A 17,453-nucleotide genomic window follows, 5' to 3' on the forward strand; every position below is an offset into this window, starting at 1 on the left:
GAAGTGCTTTGACAAAAAATCCATAACAAAATGTCATCTGTGGAAGTCGTGGCGCTGTAAAAAGCACGACCAATCATCTGAGCCGGCTAAAGTAACTGGATGGCCTACCTGCCTGTCAGCCTTCCATCGGGGCACAAATTTATCTCGTGCCCTCATTGGTCATGTGCGCGTTCGTGTGTGTTGGAGGAGGGGCTCTGTGAGGAAGTGGCAGATTTTCTCCGGTTGTGTATTTTCTAATTCTAGCGATCTCTAGCCGGTTTCTCAAAATTACCTACCCCACCTTTAAAGTAGAAAGTAGTCATATCAATTTGCCAATGACTTGTACTTAGTTCAATATTTAAAAGCATGGAGGACAGAAACATATTTCAATCATTCATTTATCTTAATAGTAATTCTGTCAATGGTAAGCCAGATTTGAGAAACTGTCTTCTGAGGTCTTGTTATTTTCCAACAAACATTTCCTAACCCAGAGATATCGAGTTTAATTTTAATTTGGAAAAACAGCAGATTGTCAAACATGCTTTAAAAGGAAACATGATGTTTTAATATTTTGTGGTTACTTTACCTCTTTTTAAAAGGTATTTTATCATTTAGTGTAACTTAATATAACCATCCATTCATCTTGTCCCGCTTATCCGTGGTCGGGTCGCGGATATAACCTATCAGATAAAAAAGAACGAACCAGAAACCTTTATGATTTTAACTTTTACAGATTTCTTGTGAATTACTTTTCTTTTGACCAATCAAGTTCTTATTTTAGCGCTTCATAAGTAGTCTCTAAATGGAATAATGCACTCCAAGGGGTGTCAATATTTTAAAAATCGAATGATAATGTATCCTCAAGGTTGATTGAACTTGCTGCTTTAGATTAAGGCTTCAGGTTTAATGAAATGTAACTACACCTCATTGTGAAATGAATCATCACTTGTTTTACTTTGGAACACTGGAGCTTTCCTCGTGTATTAGTTCACTGTTGTGTCTGGATTTACTCAAATAAACAATCTCCCACCGCTGTTTATAGGAACAGATTAATGGACGGTGGTGCATGTCACTTGTACAGTCAGAGAGGAGACACTCTCCAGATGTCCTGCACAAACAAACAATCTACTACAGTGGTGTCCAAACTACAGCAAATTCAAAAAGCATAATGGAATACGGCCCACAAATGAAACTTGAGCTTTTCTTGTATTGTACTTATTAAATATATCTGTAAACATATATTACACAGTAGTATTCATGTGTTAATAAGACCACTTTACAATAAATTCAGTCAGTTATATTTGAAAATATGTTCCAACAAATCTAAGTTGATGAGAAAAAAGCCCAATGACTTATTTACATAACAAGCTTGAAATACACCCTTCATATTTCTCTACATGAAGACACTCTCCAGATGTCCTGCATAGACAAGAAATCTAGAGGTAACATAACCCTCCTCTTCTCCCTGCAGATGTGAGTGTGTGTGCCCATGCCTCTGTGAGTCTGCACCTGCTGGCGATGAGCTCAGACCCCGAGGTTTTCTCCGTGCACCTGAACGGTCAGGTGCTGCAGCACAACGGCCACAAAGTGTCCTCAGTGGGTCTGATCAGCGGCTCCACGGCCTCCTGCAGCATGGTGGCTCTGCACAGGGGCCGCTGGCTGCTGTCCTCTCACACCATGAAGCACATGGAGGGTACGGGTTCACAACATACACACACCTAACCAATGTAACTTAAAGGTCCCCTATTGTACTATATTTAGGCATATATTATAGGTCTCAGACAGAGGGGGGAAGTATTGGAGTACAAATACTTTGTTTCTGTACTTAAGTACATTTTTCTGGTATCAGCACTTTACTCCACTTCTTGTTTTTCTGACGACTTTTTACTTTGACTTCTTACATGTTGAACACAAATACCTGTACTTTCTACTTCTTACATGTGGAACACAAATACCTGTACTTTCTACTTCTCACATGTTGAACACAAATACCTGTACTTTCTACTTCTTACATGTGGAACACAAATACCTGTACTTTCTACTTCTCACATGTTGAACACAAATACCTGTACTTTCTACTTCTTACATGTTGAACACAAATACCTGTACTTTCTACTTCTTACATGTTGAACACAAATACCTGTACTTTCTACTTCTTACATGTTGAACTCAAATACCTGTACTTTCTACTTCTTACATGTTGAACTCAAATACCTGTACTTTCTACTTCTTACATGTTGAACCCAAATACCTGTACTTTCTACTTCTTACATGTTGAACACAAATACCTGTACTTTCTACTTCTTACATGTTGAACTCAAATACCTGTACTTTCTACTTCTTACATGTTGAACTCAAATACCTGTATTTTCTACTTCTTACATGTTGAACACAAATACCTGTACTTTCTACTTCTTACATGTTGAACTCAAATACCTGTACTTTCTACTTCTTACATGTTGAACTCAAATACCTGTATTTTCTACTTCTCACATGTTGAACTCAAATACCTGTACTTTCTACTTCTTACATGTTGAACACAAATACCTGTACTTTCTACTTCTTACATGTTGAACTCAAATACCTGTACTTTCTACTTCTTACATGTTGAACTCAAATACCTGTATTTTCTACTTCTCACATGTTGAACTCAAATACCTGTACTTTCTACTTCTTACATGTTGAACACAAATACCTGTACTTTCTACTTCTTACATGTTGAACTCAAATACCTGTATTTTCTACTTCTCACATGTTGAACTCAAATACCTGTACTTTCTACTTCTCACATGTTGAACTCAAATACCTGTACTTTCTACTTCTTACATGTTGAACTCAAATACCTGTACTTTCTACTTCTTACATGTTGAACTCAAATACCTGTACTTTCTACTTCTCACATGTTGAACACAAATACCTGTACTTTCTACTTCTTACATGTTGAACTCAAATACCTGTACTTTCTACTTCTCACATGTTGAACTCAAATACCTGTACTTTCTACTTCTTACATGTTGAACTCAAATACCTGTACTTTCTACTTCTTACATTTTGAACCCAAATAAAAAATCAAACCAGAGAAGGAAGTTATATACTTCAATGAGACTTAATGATACATTTACTACAACAATCTACAAGAACAAATCTGTGTTTTTGCAGTTGGCATGCATGGTTTCCTGGAGGTGAAGAAGTGTGACGGCTTCAGTGTGCCCAATCGAAGGATGACCATCGAGCAAAAACGACACAGTAAGGAGTGGAAATACTACATCGCTGCGGAGGAAATGATCTGGGATTACGCCCCGAGTATGCCGGAATACGTTGACGAGTAAGAAGCATTTCATACATTTCGTAGCATTTAAGTGCATATAAGGACAGTTTATCACATCTACCAGACATACTTCAGTGGCAAAATATAACCTTTGTGTTTATGATTTTGCTTTTGGTGGTTTTTCTTTAAGGGTGTTCTATAGGTTTATGTGCATATAAATGGTCTGCAAAGGATCACATCCCTGTGTTCCCTCCAGAGGTCACAGTAGAGACACTAAAAACAAATATCCACCTGAAAATTGGTCTAATATGTCCTCTTTAATATCACTATGAAATTAAATGTTTCATTTAAAAAAGGAGATTTTGATAGCGCTGCTGATTAGTTTGCCTTCCACTAAACCAGTTGCATACATGAATATAATCTCTAAACTTTGCACGGAAAACACCGGAGCCACACAGCTTGAAATTAATTATAAAAAGGCCAAAGATTCATGAGGGAAGTCTTGAAACAGGTTTAAATATCCTAATTCTGGGTATTGAAAAGAAAAGTGGTTTAAAGATCAAAGATGGGTTCTGGTCAGGGGCGGACTGGCTATCGGGACGAATCCCGATGGGCCGGTACTGAAGTGGGCCGGTCGGACGATGTGGGCCGGTCGGATAAGTCACTAGCACCCCCCCCGTCGAATTTACTAGCGGTATTTACTAGCGGTATTTACTAGCGGTATTTACTAGCGGTATTTACTAGCGGTATTTACTTGCGGCACCGAGGTGGGCCGGCGGTACCGAAGTGGGCCGGTTGAGAGTCCCGGGCTGTCCCAGTCCGCCCCTGGTTCTGGTAATAGTAAAACAGGAACATGTGTTGTGTGGGGATGCAACATGGATGAAAGGGAAGGATGAAAGGAATATAAAAAGGTTAGAAAAGTGTCAAAAGAACTATAATTTCACAGGAAGACTAGGGGTAGAGGAATGTGAGAATTTGGTTTGGGATATTTCCAAATATCTGGAACAAACTCCCAGAAACCTGCAGGTCCGCTGCAACTCTGACTACTTTGAAATCCAGGCTGAAGACTTTTCTTTTTGCCGCTGCTCTTAATTGAACTATTCACATCTTAAACTGCACTGTAACTTTTATTCATGTCCTGAGTTATTCATAATTATCTTTTTAATGTTTCTAATGTGTTTTATGCTCTTAATGTATTTCATTTCTGTAAAGCACTTTGAATTGCCTTGTGTTGAAAAGTGCTATATAAATCAACGTGCCTTGTCTATCTTCTGTGTAGGGACTTCAAGCTCCAGTACCTGAAACAGTCAGCGTCGCGCATAGGAAAGAAGTACAAGAAGGCGGTTTACACGCTGTACACAAACGAGTCCTTCACTGAGAGGATGGAGACGAAACAGAGGAAGAACGAGCTCGGGATCCTCGGCCCGATTATCAAGGCGCAAATCAGAGACGTTATCAAGGTGAGGACATATACAATAAACATAAAATTAAGAGTAAAGGCATATAATCAGCAACGTTAAAACTGCCTTTCATTATGACCGTCGTAACATAACACAAGACCGGAGAAATCAGCAGACAATTAATCGTAGGACTGGAAAATAGCATACAATTATTTTCTAAAACGAAATCAATATTTGAGATTTAAGTATGTGTTTATGTCTTCTCCGTGAATTGGGGTACTGTGTATAAATATGGTTACAGTTCCTAGAGTGTTAATCAGCTTTGGATATAAAGACTATCAGATGTAAGTCAGCGTGGACCATTAGGTTTAACCATTAGACTTTGACTTAATATTTTGAATTGACAATTAGATTTTTCAGGTTTCAATTTTGATTTTACATTTAGATATTGATTATATAAAAGATGACTCGCAATGTTGTCGAATGAGAAAACAGACTAAATATGTAGGAAACTAAACAACAGATATATCCGATTTTCTTCATTCATATATATATATATATATATTTCAATGAAATGGCTGTGGGTACAGAGCCAAATATCAAATCTTGTCCAATCCCAATACTTTCCTTCTGGACTTCAAACACACATGATATTTATCTCTATCATCAGAAATCCTCATGTCTTTTTACAGATCGTTTTTAAGAACCTGGCCTCCAGACCGTACAGTATCTATCCTCATGGTCTGACCATCGAGAAGTCAGATGAGGGCGTCAACTACCCAGCAGGAGGTAAATCTGTCCTCACAGCAAAACAAACACTTTGTATGCACTTTGCTTTCATTATATATTAGATCAGCAAACTCTCTTGAAATGTTTAATATGGCTTTTAATTTGGGGTTAACTTTCAATTCTCACTAGTATCATCATTATCCAAGTTTTACTGTATTTTTTCTGTTTTGCTTTTAGCAGTAGTTGTTCTGAATGTTATGACATCTCTATAAAGATTATTTTTCATTTTACAAGAATTCTGTAAGCCCTTAGTTATCCAGGGCTTTTTATCCAAATCATGTCCACTATTAGAACATTTTATTGGACAGTGCTCATCATAAAGTGATAAGTAGGCACCATGAATGGTTCATGAGCAGCATTTACCTCTTCAACATAACCCCCTGCCACTCTTCTTCTAATTATTATATTAACTGGAAGAGGTATATCTCAATGTGTTTTCCAGGAAACCAGTCTCACGGGGTTCAGCCAGGCGAGACACACACCTACGTCTGGAGGGTGGTGGACGAGGACGAGCCTCTGGACGGAGACTCTCGATGTCTGACCCGTCTGTACCACAGCGCTGTGGACGCTCCACGAGACATCGCTTCAGGACTGATCGGACAGATCCTCATCTGCAAGAGTCGCTCGCTGAATGTCAGGGGTGTGCAGGTAACAAGATTAGACATGAATTAGCATCTATCTTAACACAGGGTGCTTATGATATAATGTGGTTTGGATCCCTAAGGGTTCTGGGCTACCATCCCATCATTCAAGGGTGGTTTTCACTATAGGTAATGACGGAGATTAGAATTTAAACGTTTTACTATGTTCAATCTGAATTTACTCTGACAAAGCAATATCTAAATTGATTCTGACACTTCTACAGCCAACTCACAGGTGTATCATTGCTTTGATACAAACGATTATTCATATACCCCTTTCAGAAGCGAAGATATAGTCATTCATTCTGGGCATGTCATTTTCGAGCCTGAGGCCTGAAAAATAGGCCCTGTGCTCAGGAGGTTAAGATAAAATAAGATAAGATGTACTTTATTAATCCCAATTTGTGAAAATGTTTACGTTGCAGCAGCATAAAAAGACATGGAATTGTACAATACAAATTAAAAGACTAGAAATAAACATTCCAAAATGCAAACATATCAATAGAAATAAAATAACATTAAAAAAACGTAAAAAATATACGTGTTGAATTACAAATGTACAGTAACAAAATACATTCATTTTAAACATGGCTCTAAAAACATTGTTGGTCTGTATTACATATAATGGCCTATGACTATATGTTGTTATCTTGAAAAAACTAAATTATACTTTAAAAGAAATAGCATAAATAACTTGTGACCTTGATTAAACAAATATCGATCAGATTGCATACAAGTGCCCATTAGTTTGTGGACAATGGTTTTGAAACCTTGAGTTGGTCATTTTGGGCCTCGCCATCTTGTTCTTAGGAAACATAGACTTCAATAGAACTTAAACATACCTTCAAAAGAGTATATGCACCACAACACTGTGGTGGCAGCTCAATCACAAGATAGCCTTGTGACCCTTTATAACCTTTTTTACTCTGAATGGGACCATCATTTACAAAATGAACATCCAACTCTATTAAGGAAGGTTTAAAACTAGAGATTGAGACTATAAACTCTTTAAGAAAAAGATTAATTGAGGCAATAAATCAAGTGAAAAGTAGGGCATTTTCTTGAATGAGCCCCCTTCTGGTAAAAAAAAAGAGAAAGCAGATATAAGGCACTTGCTTGACTCCTCAGACCTGGAAGTTGCCCCTTTTTCCTACTACATATGTTGAAAGAAAGCCTAAAATTCATTCATCTGGTTCACTTTATCAATGAAGAATATACTTGTGTTTCTATAGCTGAAGGCAGACAAGGAGCAGCATGCTATGCTGGCTGTCTTCGACGAGAACAAGAGCTGGTACCTGGATGACAACATTCGCCAATTCTGTGATCGATCCAAAGTCAACAAGGCAGACCCAGAGTTTATTAAGTCCAATGTCATGCACTGTAAGTTCTTGCCATCTGATAGTAACTTATCCTAAAAGTTATGATATATGAACTCCATTAATACTGCAAAACGTACTGCATTGCCGTCAGATGACTGCTATGTATTCACCTTTTCCTCACAGCGATCAATGGGTACGTGTTTGAAAGTGGACCTCACTTAGGTTTCTGTAACGGTGAGATTGCAACATGGCACATGTCCAGCATCGGAGCGCAGGACTACATCCAGACAGCTACTTTCTACGGACACACATTTGAGGTGAATGGGCGGACAGAGGACTTTCTGAGCCTCTACCCAATGACCGGAGAGACTATCACTATGGAAATGGACAACATAGGTATGTAAGGGCATTCAATGGCTTCTTTTTCTAAGTTAAAATATGTGTGTGCAATTATTTTGTCTGTAGGGATACCTATATTTTGAGAATATATACTGTAGAGATGCAGACAGGTATTATACAGAATACTGCAAAGAGTTAGAATATTGGCCCAATAATCGACACAATACAAGCAAGTGGAGAAACATCTTCACCAATTTGGAAACAAATACGCTGCATTAAGAAAAAGCGTTGCAAATACAGAAAACTGCTGCAAGAAGTTTCAAGGCATCACCTTTTTTGGGGTTCGGTTACAGTGGTCAAAGGTCAATTGTTAATGTCACTGTGACTCGTTTGTCCAATTCTTGTGAAAGCTATATCTGAGGGAGTAAATCACATCTTTGGCTAAAACTCATATGCTAATTAAGAACATTTTACAAACATGTCTAAAATATATATACAATTATTATGAAGTGATGACATTTCGGACAGACAAGGAAGTAAAACGGAGACTTGACCAATAAGAAGAGGTATATAACCTCGAGGCATGAATATTACATGCATTGCGTCTATTTGCAAGATTAAAAAAATAATAATTTAAGCTCTCAGGGCCAATTGGCAATATCTGGAACCTTTGCACGTGAAAAGTGACAGTTGTTTTAAGGTCTTCATCTGATGTTTTTTGTGTTTCTTTCATATAAGGTGTCTGGCTCCTGGCGTCCCTGAACTCCCATGAGACGACCAAAGGAATGCGCGTCAAGTTTAAGGATTTTGAGTGCTATCGTGACAACCAGTACGATTACCCTGGCGATGACTACGAGAATAAGTTTCATATATGGAACCCTCAGGGACTTGACGAAATCAAATATGAAGAGGAAAATCCAACACCTGCGGTGGAAACTAAGCCAGTAAAGATAGACATTGACACAGACATGTATGCAGAGCTATGGGATTTGAGATCTCTGAAGAACCAATCCAAAGACCCAGGTGTGGACCAGTTGGACCTCTCTTTCCTCGACTATGATGCTGTTGATGTGCCTGAGGATGGAAATGTCATGATTCATTTGAAAGGGACAAAGAATAAAACACAAACCTCTTTTTCAAAGCCAAATGCAAACTGGAAAGACGTGGATGGATCGAACTTCACGGAAGTAGATTTGTATAACCAAAGCATTAAAGTGAACACAAGTCAAATGCAGAACAGCAGTACACTTGGTAATTCGTCGTTGTATAAAATAGAGAACACAACCATTTTGTATAGCCCAAATTTACTAAAAAGTGACAATGCAACTATAAATACCAGCGCTTCTGCCGATTCTCACACAAACAACACAACAGTTCAAAATGCTACGGTATTATCAGCAGATGGCGATGTATCCATAAAGCCAAATGCAATCAACGAGACATCATTATCAAACTTGGAAAAGGTGGATGCATTTAACCTCACGGACGTACATTTGCTAAACCAAAGCATCAGTGAGAATACAACACAATCGCAGAACAGCAGTCAGCCGTCAAGCTTTGGTGATTCTTCTTTGAATAATAAAATAGAGAACACAACCGTTTTGTACAGCCCAAATATAGTGGTAAAGAATAACAACTTAACTACAAACAGCAGCGCTTCTGCAGTTTCTGACACAAAGAACACAACAGTTCACAATGTTACGGTACTATCAGCGGATGTACCCACAGATATTACCAATGTTACCGTGACTTTAATAGGAAATGCAAGTTCAATCTTGGAGACTGAAGAACTCAATGTAACCTTGACCAGTGATAACCAGATGACTGATTCAGAGGAGATTCTCACAAGAGGTGACGTGTTTTCTTACTCGGTGCCAACGTCCAATTCTAGCACAAAAAATCTCTCTAATTCAACAGACGGTAACGCAACGTCTCTGTCAAACTCTGCAGAAAAGGTAAATGAAAACAACACAGCAGCTAACGTATCAGCAGATGATGATTCATTGTCTTTTCCAGCAGCTGATGTTGAACAGGTTAGCATGGACAGAAGCAACTTAACCATCTTAGAGTTGGAAGTCGACGGCAGAGACAATAAAACCAATGGCAATGACACTACAGAAGAACATGAGTATACACTTCAAATGAATTCCTCTGAAAACGTAACTATCGAAGCCGACTCAAGCCTGGGAAATGTATCACAAGCTTTGCTCGAGAGTAAACAGAATATATCCAGATCCCACACAACAGAGGGTAATGTTACCTCACTTCTTGATGAGTCGAACTACACATCTTCTGAAGAAGGTTTCTCCAATAAGAGTAATGTGTCCCTCTCCGGCGACGCAGGAGAAGAGAGCCAATCTGAGGAGCTAAGTGTCATGGAGGAAAGTGAAGAACTGTTCATCTACCTCACAAGAAACCATTCCCAGGTGATTAAAACAACCCCAGTCAAAACACAGTCGCACAACTGGACTTATGAGAGCACTCACCAAATGGAACCCGTGGATATTCCCGACTACATGTTGAAATACTTTCCGAAAGAAACTCCCAAAGCAACACCGCCTCCAAAAAAGATCCGGAAGGTAAGTCTTCGTCAGAGACCCTCGAAAGGTCTAGGCATGAAGACAAAGAAGAAGAAGGAGTACAAACCTCAGTCTAGGAGTGGATTACCTTTTTCTCCTCGAGGTTTTGGTCCAGCCATGAGTCCACGTGGGTCTCGACCCCTTCTGCAACCCGTCACTGATGAAGAAGAACTGATCAACGAGCCTGTAGTCATCGGTGTGCCTCGTTACGATTTCAGCGACTACGAGTTGTACGTTCCTGGAGACGATCCGGATCATCTTGGGATGGAGGGAGATGTGACCGCAGATGAATATGAGTATGTGACTTATGTAGACCCTTACAGCGGTGGTATAGACATCAAGACTCTCAACCTGGACGACACCACCAAATACTACCTGAAGTTCTCAGGTCCCGACGTCAGGACTTATTTCATCGCTGCAGAAGAGGTGAATTGGGACTATGCTGGCTATGGACAGAGGTAAGCTTAGAGTCAATATGACGATTCAGATTTATTACAAACTCTACACACATGGATAGACATCAGAGGTGGGAAGTAGTGGAGTACAAATACTTTGTTACTGTACTTAAGTACATTTTTATGCTATCAGTACTTTACTCCACTACTTTTTCTGACAACTCTTTAACTCAAATACCTGTACTTTCTACTTCTTACATGTTGAACTCAAATACCTGTACTTTCTACTTCTTACATGTTGAACTCAAATACCTGTACTTTCTACTTCTTACATGTTGAACACAAATACCTGTACTTTCTACTTCTCTCATTTTCCAAACAGCTGGTTCCTTTAGTCTGAATGTGTGTTTGATGCGTGATCATTATTCTTTAGAGTCATTGCGTGCCTATTGATTTGAACACGATCCGTGTATCCATCATTTCCTGGTCTTCTCTAAAGAAGAGGGACCAATGGAAACGTTGTCATGTTGCCGTTGTTCAGCATGGAAACATTCATTAGCTAACAATGACATTATTGTTCTATTAATATAAAGGGAGGTCAGGTACTCTTTAAAGCAGCTGCTAGTTATGGGTACTTTTTACTGAAGTACATTTCAAAGCCTCTTTACTTTTATTTGAGTAAAGAAGTTTAGTCAGTACTTCTACTTTTACCTGAGTATTTTTAAACATGAGTATCTGTACTTCTACTTGAGTAAAGGATGTGTGTACTTTTGCCATCTCTGGTAGACATCCATGCAAATATATTATCTGGTCCTGTAATCCCCACAGGAGGCAAGACAAATCGGAGCAGAACAGCAGAGAGACTAAGTTCACCAAGGTGGTTTTCCGAGGCTACATGGACAGTAGCTTCAGCACACCAGACATCCGTGGAGAAATGGATGAGCATCTAGGCATCCTGGGACCTGTCATCAAGGCGGAGGTTGGACAAAGCATCATGGTAAGACTTAATCTGAGAGCACTTCCGATATCTCACATTTTCAAATCAATGGATTCAAAGGCTTTTGACCATTTGGTCTTTGGTATTAAATTTGTTTACCAACACTTCTAAAGCTGACTTTTTAAACAGTATCTTCCTGCATGGGTTAGCCATGTCTTCATGCTTTGTGCTATGCTAACAAGCTTCTGGTTGTAGCTCCATATTTAACACTTCTAGAGCTCACTTTTTAAACAGTATCTTCCTGCATGGGTTAGCCATGTCTTCATGCTTTGTGCTATGCTAACAAGCTTCTGGTTGTAGCTTCATATTTAACACTTCTGAAGCTCACCTTTTAAACCTTGGTTTAATATTGGGTTTTAAACCAGACTATTTAATGTGCAGGAACAGTATCTTCCTGCAGGGGTTAGCAATGTTTGCATGTGTTGTGCTAAGCTAACTAGCTTCTGGTTGTAGCTCCATATTTAACACTTCTAGAGCTCACTTTTTAAACATTATCTTCCTGCATGGGTTAGCCATGTCTACATGCTTTGTGCTAAGCTAACTAGCTTCTGGTTGTAGCTTCATATTTAACACTTCTGAAGCTCACCTTTTAAACCTTGGTTTTACATTGGGTTTTAAACCAGACTATTTAATGTGCAGGAACAGTATCTTCCAGCAGGGGTTAGCCATGTTTACATGCTTTGTGCTAAGCTAACTAGCTTAAAGATTCAAGATTTATTTTATTGTCATGTGTACATAGCTACAGTGTCAATGAAAATCTTAGGTCACAGGCTCCTCCAACAGTGCAACACAATAAAACTGATACAATAGTTAAAATAGTGCAAGTATGCAAGTGCAAGTGCGTCAGGCCGTTGTGTCCTTGGGCAAGACACTTCACCCGAATTTGCTCCTGTGGGTATTGTCCACAGTAGATGACCATTACATGTATGATCTGTGTGTGTAATGTGTATTTGTAAAGCGCTTTGAGAGTCTTTGATAAAGCGCTATAAATGAAGTAAAGTAAATACAAATAAAATAGGATAGAAATAGTGCAAGGAGAGTCTATATACAAGTAATTGGAATATGATGATGAATGAGTCATGAATGTTATGGATGATCTTTCAAAAGTGCAGGTGTTTTAAGTAAGGGATAATGTGCAGCGAGGCGGAACACCCGACAGGCAGATCAGGATCCCGACGCGTAGCATGCAGTTTGCTTTTCAGCCAAACCGTATAGGCTACAGTTAAAATCGAACGGACTTCTTTGTGCAGATGTGAGCGTCCTTAACAACGGTCAATAAGTCCTTGACAGCGGTCTGTCTGTTCTGGATTAACAACGTGTCACGTGTTCTGAATTGACCAATCAGAATCGAGTATTCAACTAAGCCATGTAATAACAGTCTTTAACAGGTTGTAGCTTCATATTTACCCCGACATCAAAGAGTAGCATTGTTTTTTTTCATCTCAATGTGCAAGGGAAATAAATACTATTCCTTCAACTCTACAAATACGTTACCTTATCATGTATTTTTTGTCTTGAAGGTGGTGTTCATGAACAAAGGAAGGCGTCCGTACTCCTTACACCCGAATGGAGTTACCTATAACAAGCAGACAGAGGGTCTGTCCTATGAGGATGGCTCTGAGTACTGGTATAAATATGACAATGAGGTTCAACCCAACACCACCTTCACATATATCTGGAAAATCAAACCTAAGGTGGGGCCGATGCCAACAGAGTCTTACTGCCGGACCTGGGCCTACTATTCAGGCGTCAATCCTGTGAGTACATTTGTATTTTAGACATGTATTAACCTGCTTGGAAATGCTATTTAAAGGACCCCTATTATAGGCTACTGTTTTTCATCAATATATTATAGGTCTCAGATATATATATTACATGTTACATGTTAGACGATTTTATCCAAAGCGGCTTACATACTCATACTCTGTGGACAATCCCCACAGGAGCAATTTGGGGTGAAGTGTCTTCAGGGACACAACGACATGCTGACTGCAGTGGGGTTTGAACTTGTGACCCCCTGACCCCAACACCAAAGCTCTATCCACTGTGCCACACGCCTCCATATGTCTCTGAAGTGTTTGTCTGAAACACCAAACAGATCATTGCAGCATTACCCATAATCCCCTCTGTTTCAGCCCTGTTTCCAAAGTGCTGATTCTCTGTCTGTTACTTCAGATGAAAATAAGGAGCCCCTCCCCACGCCCCTCTGAGAGACATTTGATTACAAAGAACTCAATGGTGCTCTAGGAGGAGATTCAGGTGATAAGGGGGGGGGGGGGTTACCTTGGTTGCTGATTGGCTAATGGTTACACAAGACAAAACATCGTTATGACATCATAAAGTGGCCAAAATCTGATCAGCTCATTTTCAGACAGGTTTTTATAGAAATCTCTTTACACAGAGAGACACATGTTTATGTAGAACATATATGAAAAAGTGGATTTCGCATAATAGGTGACCTTTAAACATATAAATTAAAGGTCCCATGTCATGCTTTTCCGGTTATTACCCATCCCCTTGTGTTATGAAGGTTTTTCTGCATGTAAACGGTCTGCAGTCACAAACCCTCAAAGTACACCCTGCAGCGAGTAAAACTCTTAACACAGAGAAGACCTGTCTGTGCTGCCCCAGAACGCCTCGTTGGACATTTCTCTTGTTCTTGCTGGGTACAGTGACATGACTAAATGGACCCATTGTCCGTGGAGCTCCTCACACACACACACAGACACACACACACACACACACACACACACACACACACACACACACACACACACACACACACACACAGACACACAGACACACAGACACACACACACACACACACACCACACACACACACACACATACATACACACACACACTCTCAGCGGCAAAACTGTGTCGTGCTGGGGGGGGGGGGGGGGTGCTAGTTCCTCTGGTCCAGGTGTGAGAGGGCAGTGTGGATGGTGAGGGCTATGGCGTCGTCTGTGGACCTGTTTGCTCTGTAGGCAAACTGCAGGGGGTCCAGAGAGTCAGGGAGGGAGGAGGTGATGAAGGTTTTGACTAACCGCTCAAAGCACTTCATGATGATGGAGGTGAGTGCTACTGGGCGGTAGTCATTGAGGCTGGTGATTTTTGTCTTTTTGGGGACAGGAACGATGGTGGAGTGTTTGAAACAGCACACAGAGGCAGCATATATTATATATGCTTTACATAACCTTGCCCCAACAGATTTAAGTGACGGTCTCTCATTTGATCAACCAGCAAGGACACTCAGATCCTCCAATGTTTCACTTTTATGCCCCGGCCACACGAGGACGAAAACGGCTAAACGCATAGGATTAACGCAAACGCAATCGCAAACAAGCTTCCGTCCACACGCAATATTCACCGGATAGTGTCTGCCCACACGAGACCGCTCCGTTTAGCTCCAACCGCTGGAGAAGCTGCAGTACATGCAGTAGCCTCTACGTGGCACTGTAACTCCCTCCACAAAAGCAGCAAAGAAGCATGGTTGTCATGGTTGCCCTTCTGTTTATTCTCCGCGGTGGGGGCCGAGGGAACCGGGCAGAGTTTCTCGTCAGTCAACGTGTATTAAAGTTTAAATCTTCCGACAAAATTATAAAAGTGCCGGTCAAAGGTCTTCTTTGTTATTTATTGAGCTTTAAAACAAATGAATAACGAATCTATATATTATAATAATAAAATACACGGAGCCTCTCTTTTTCCTCCCTCTCTTCGGACAGCGCCAGTGTCTGTCTCATGCAGCAGCTGATCCAGTAATGAGTGACCCGGCCGACAGTAAAAAAAACATATTTATAACTAGTTTAGGTTTGAGAGGTGTCTCCGTCCTGTCAGATTAGACTTCACTCGCGTTTATGTCCATATCGAGAGAAAGATAAATAATCTGAATTCAGTGTGCAGTTTACTTTGACGCGGGGGTGAGCAGCAGAGGTGGGGAGAGGCGGGGCTATTGCCTCATCATTATCAGAAAATGATCGTATAGGGCGTACACACGGAGCCGTTTGACCCCCCAGAGCGTTGCATATGCCGTTCTATCCACCTTGGGACCCGTTATCGTTTCCGCAGTCGTTTAGTGCCGTATGCGGTCGTCCTCGTGTGGCCGAACGGTCTATATGACACTAAACAGTAACGCAAACGACCGTTTTCGTCCTCGTGTGGCCGGGGCATTAAAAGCACCTAGTCCTAGAGTGCATTACAAGAAAACTGTTCTTTTGATCTTAGAACGGCAACCTCAATTGGAATTTTTAAAAGTAAAGTAAAGACCTTTCTTTTTAATTTGGCTTATAATTGTTAGTAGTATCACTGTTCATGTCTTATTGTTTTATTGTTGTTACATATTTTAACTATGTTCCGCATTTGTTATCGTCATTTTGTGTCATACTCTGTAAAGCACTTTGGGCTGCGTCAAGCAGTATTAATAATAAATAAATTAATAATAAAGTGTATTATTATTATTATTTGCTGAAAGTGACACATTTTGACGTCATTTTGAAAGATGCTTAATCACAATCAGATTACACATAGGATCTTCAAATAAGGATTTAACAAAATGCATTAAAACAGTTATGAACCCTAGTTTATCCTCTTGTTTTCAGGAAAGGGATATTCACTCTGGATTGATCGGGCCTTTGCTGGTGTGTCGAGAGGGGACTCTGGAGAAAAATATCCCCGACATGAGGGAGTTCACGCTGCTCTTCATGACCTTTGATGAGTCTCAGAGCTGGTACCATGACAAGAACCAGGAGATGATGGAGAGGAAAAGCAGAAGGAGATATACGGGCCAAAACAAGAAGAGCCTCCAATTCCATTGTAAGGAATTATAATGTACCTCAAACTATCCTGATTTAAATCCTACTCTCAAAGAACCGGGTTTCTGCGGGAAGTAGAAGGACATAACAAGTCTAGAAATTGGTAAAAACACAGATGTATAGATCTTAAAATGAATGAAGAATGCATTTGGGTTGTCAGAATGCATTTAGTCTGAGATGGACTGCAGATGGAAATTAGCTATTGGCTATAATCTGGCATAATTCATCTCTACTCTTTTCTGAGATTAATGTATTTGTATGCATGGTCCTTGTTGAAATAAATACATGATTTACATAATTTACATGACTGAGTATACCGACAACTGGTATATTGGTCCAACCCTTATATATATTTATTGGAGTAATACAGCACATTAGGATAGTTTTGTCTTTCAAAATGTGCATACATTCCTGTAACACACATTCAATTTCATTTTATGCAATCTCAAAAAGGTCTTCAAGAGGATTACATGCAACTTGTTGAAACCCGCAGAAACCCTGAAGAATACAAACACTGTTGATATAATTTCTACTCAGTTGCAATATATAGAAATGATATAGACATTTTATTCATTGGGATAAACCCCTTGAGATGCACCATCTCGTTTTCAAGGGGGTCCCGACAATAGCAAGAACTTACAGACATACATAAACAAAAAGACAAAATGCAAAACATGACACACAAGACAAACCACATAAGATAAGATAAGACTTTATTTATCCTGAAGGAAGTTGTTGTGCCAGAGTTACAAAAATACAATAAACACAGCAGCACAATAATACAACTATACACTAACAGTGCAGTAAAAATAGCAATTCAATAACTACAGGAAACATAGACGGTCACATAATTAATGTAATATATTAACAGTATTTAGTAGTGCAAAAACCGTAGTGGTAGTTACGTAATTGCATGTTACCTTTCATGCATTC

At 39.7% G+C, this 17,453-nt stretch overlaps 1 protein-coding gene across 1 annotated transcript in view; it reads left to right on the forward strand.

The window, feature by feature from the left end:
* f5 (coagulation factor V) overlaps nucleotides 1–17,453 on the forward strand; it is a gene marked incomplete at its 5' end in the record, with an annotated part of 51,257 nt that overhangs the window by 21,116 nt on the left and 12,688 nt on the right. Inside the window, 11 exon segments of the mRNA XM_034227593.1 lie at nucleotides 1,451–1,672; nucleotides 3,139–3,304; nucleotides 4,527–4,707; nucleotides 5,340–5,436; nucleotides 5,879–6,084; nucleotides 7,310–7,457; nucleotides 7,580–7,792; nucleotides 8,474–10,772; nucleotides 11,538–11,706; nucleotides 13,227–13,463; nucleotides 16,308–16,521. Of these exon segments, the coding sequence (XP_034083484.1) occupies nucleotides 1,451–1,672; nucleotides 3,139–3,304; nucleotides 4,527–4,707; nucleotides 5,340–5,436; nucleotides 5,879–6,084; nucleotides 7,310–7,457; nucleotides 7,580–7,792; nucleotides 8,474–10,772; nucleotides 11,538–11,706; nucleotides 13,227–13,463; nucleotides 16,308–16,521 (4,152 nt within the window).

Source organism: Gymnodraco acuticeps, unplaced genomic scaffold (genome assembly GCF_902827175.1).
Source record: "Gymnodraco acuticeps unplaced genomic scaffold, fGymAcu1.1, whole genome shotgun sequence".
NCBI classification, from domain to species: domain Eukaryota; kingdom Metazoa; phylum Chordata; class Actinopteri; order Perciformes; family Bathydraconidae; genus Gymnodraco; species Gymnodraco acuticeps.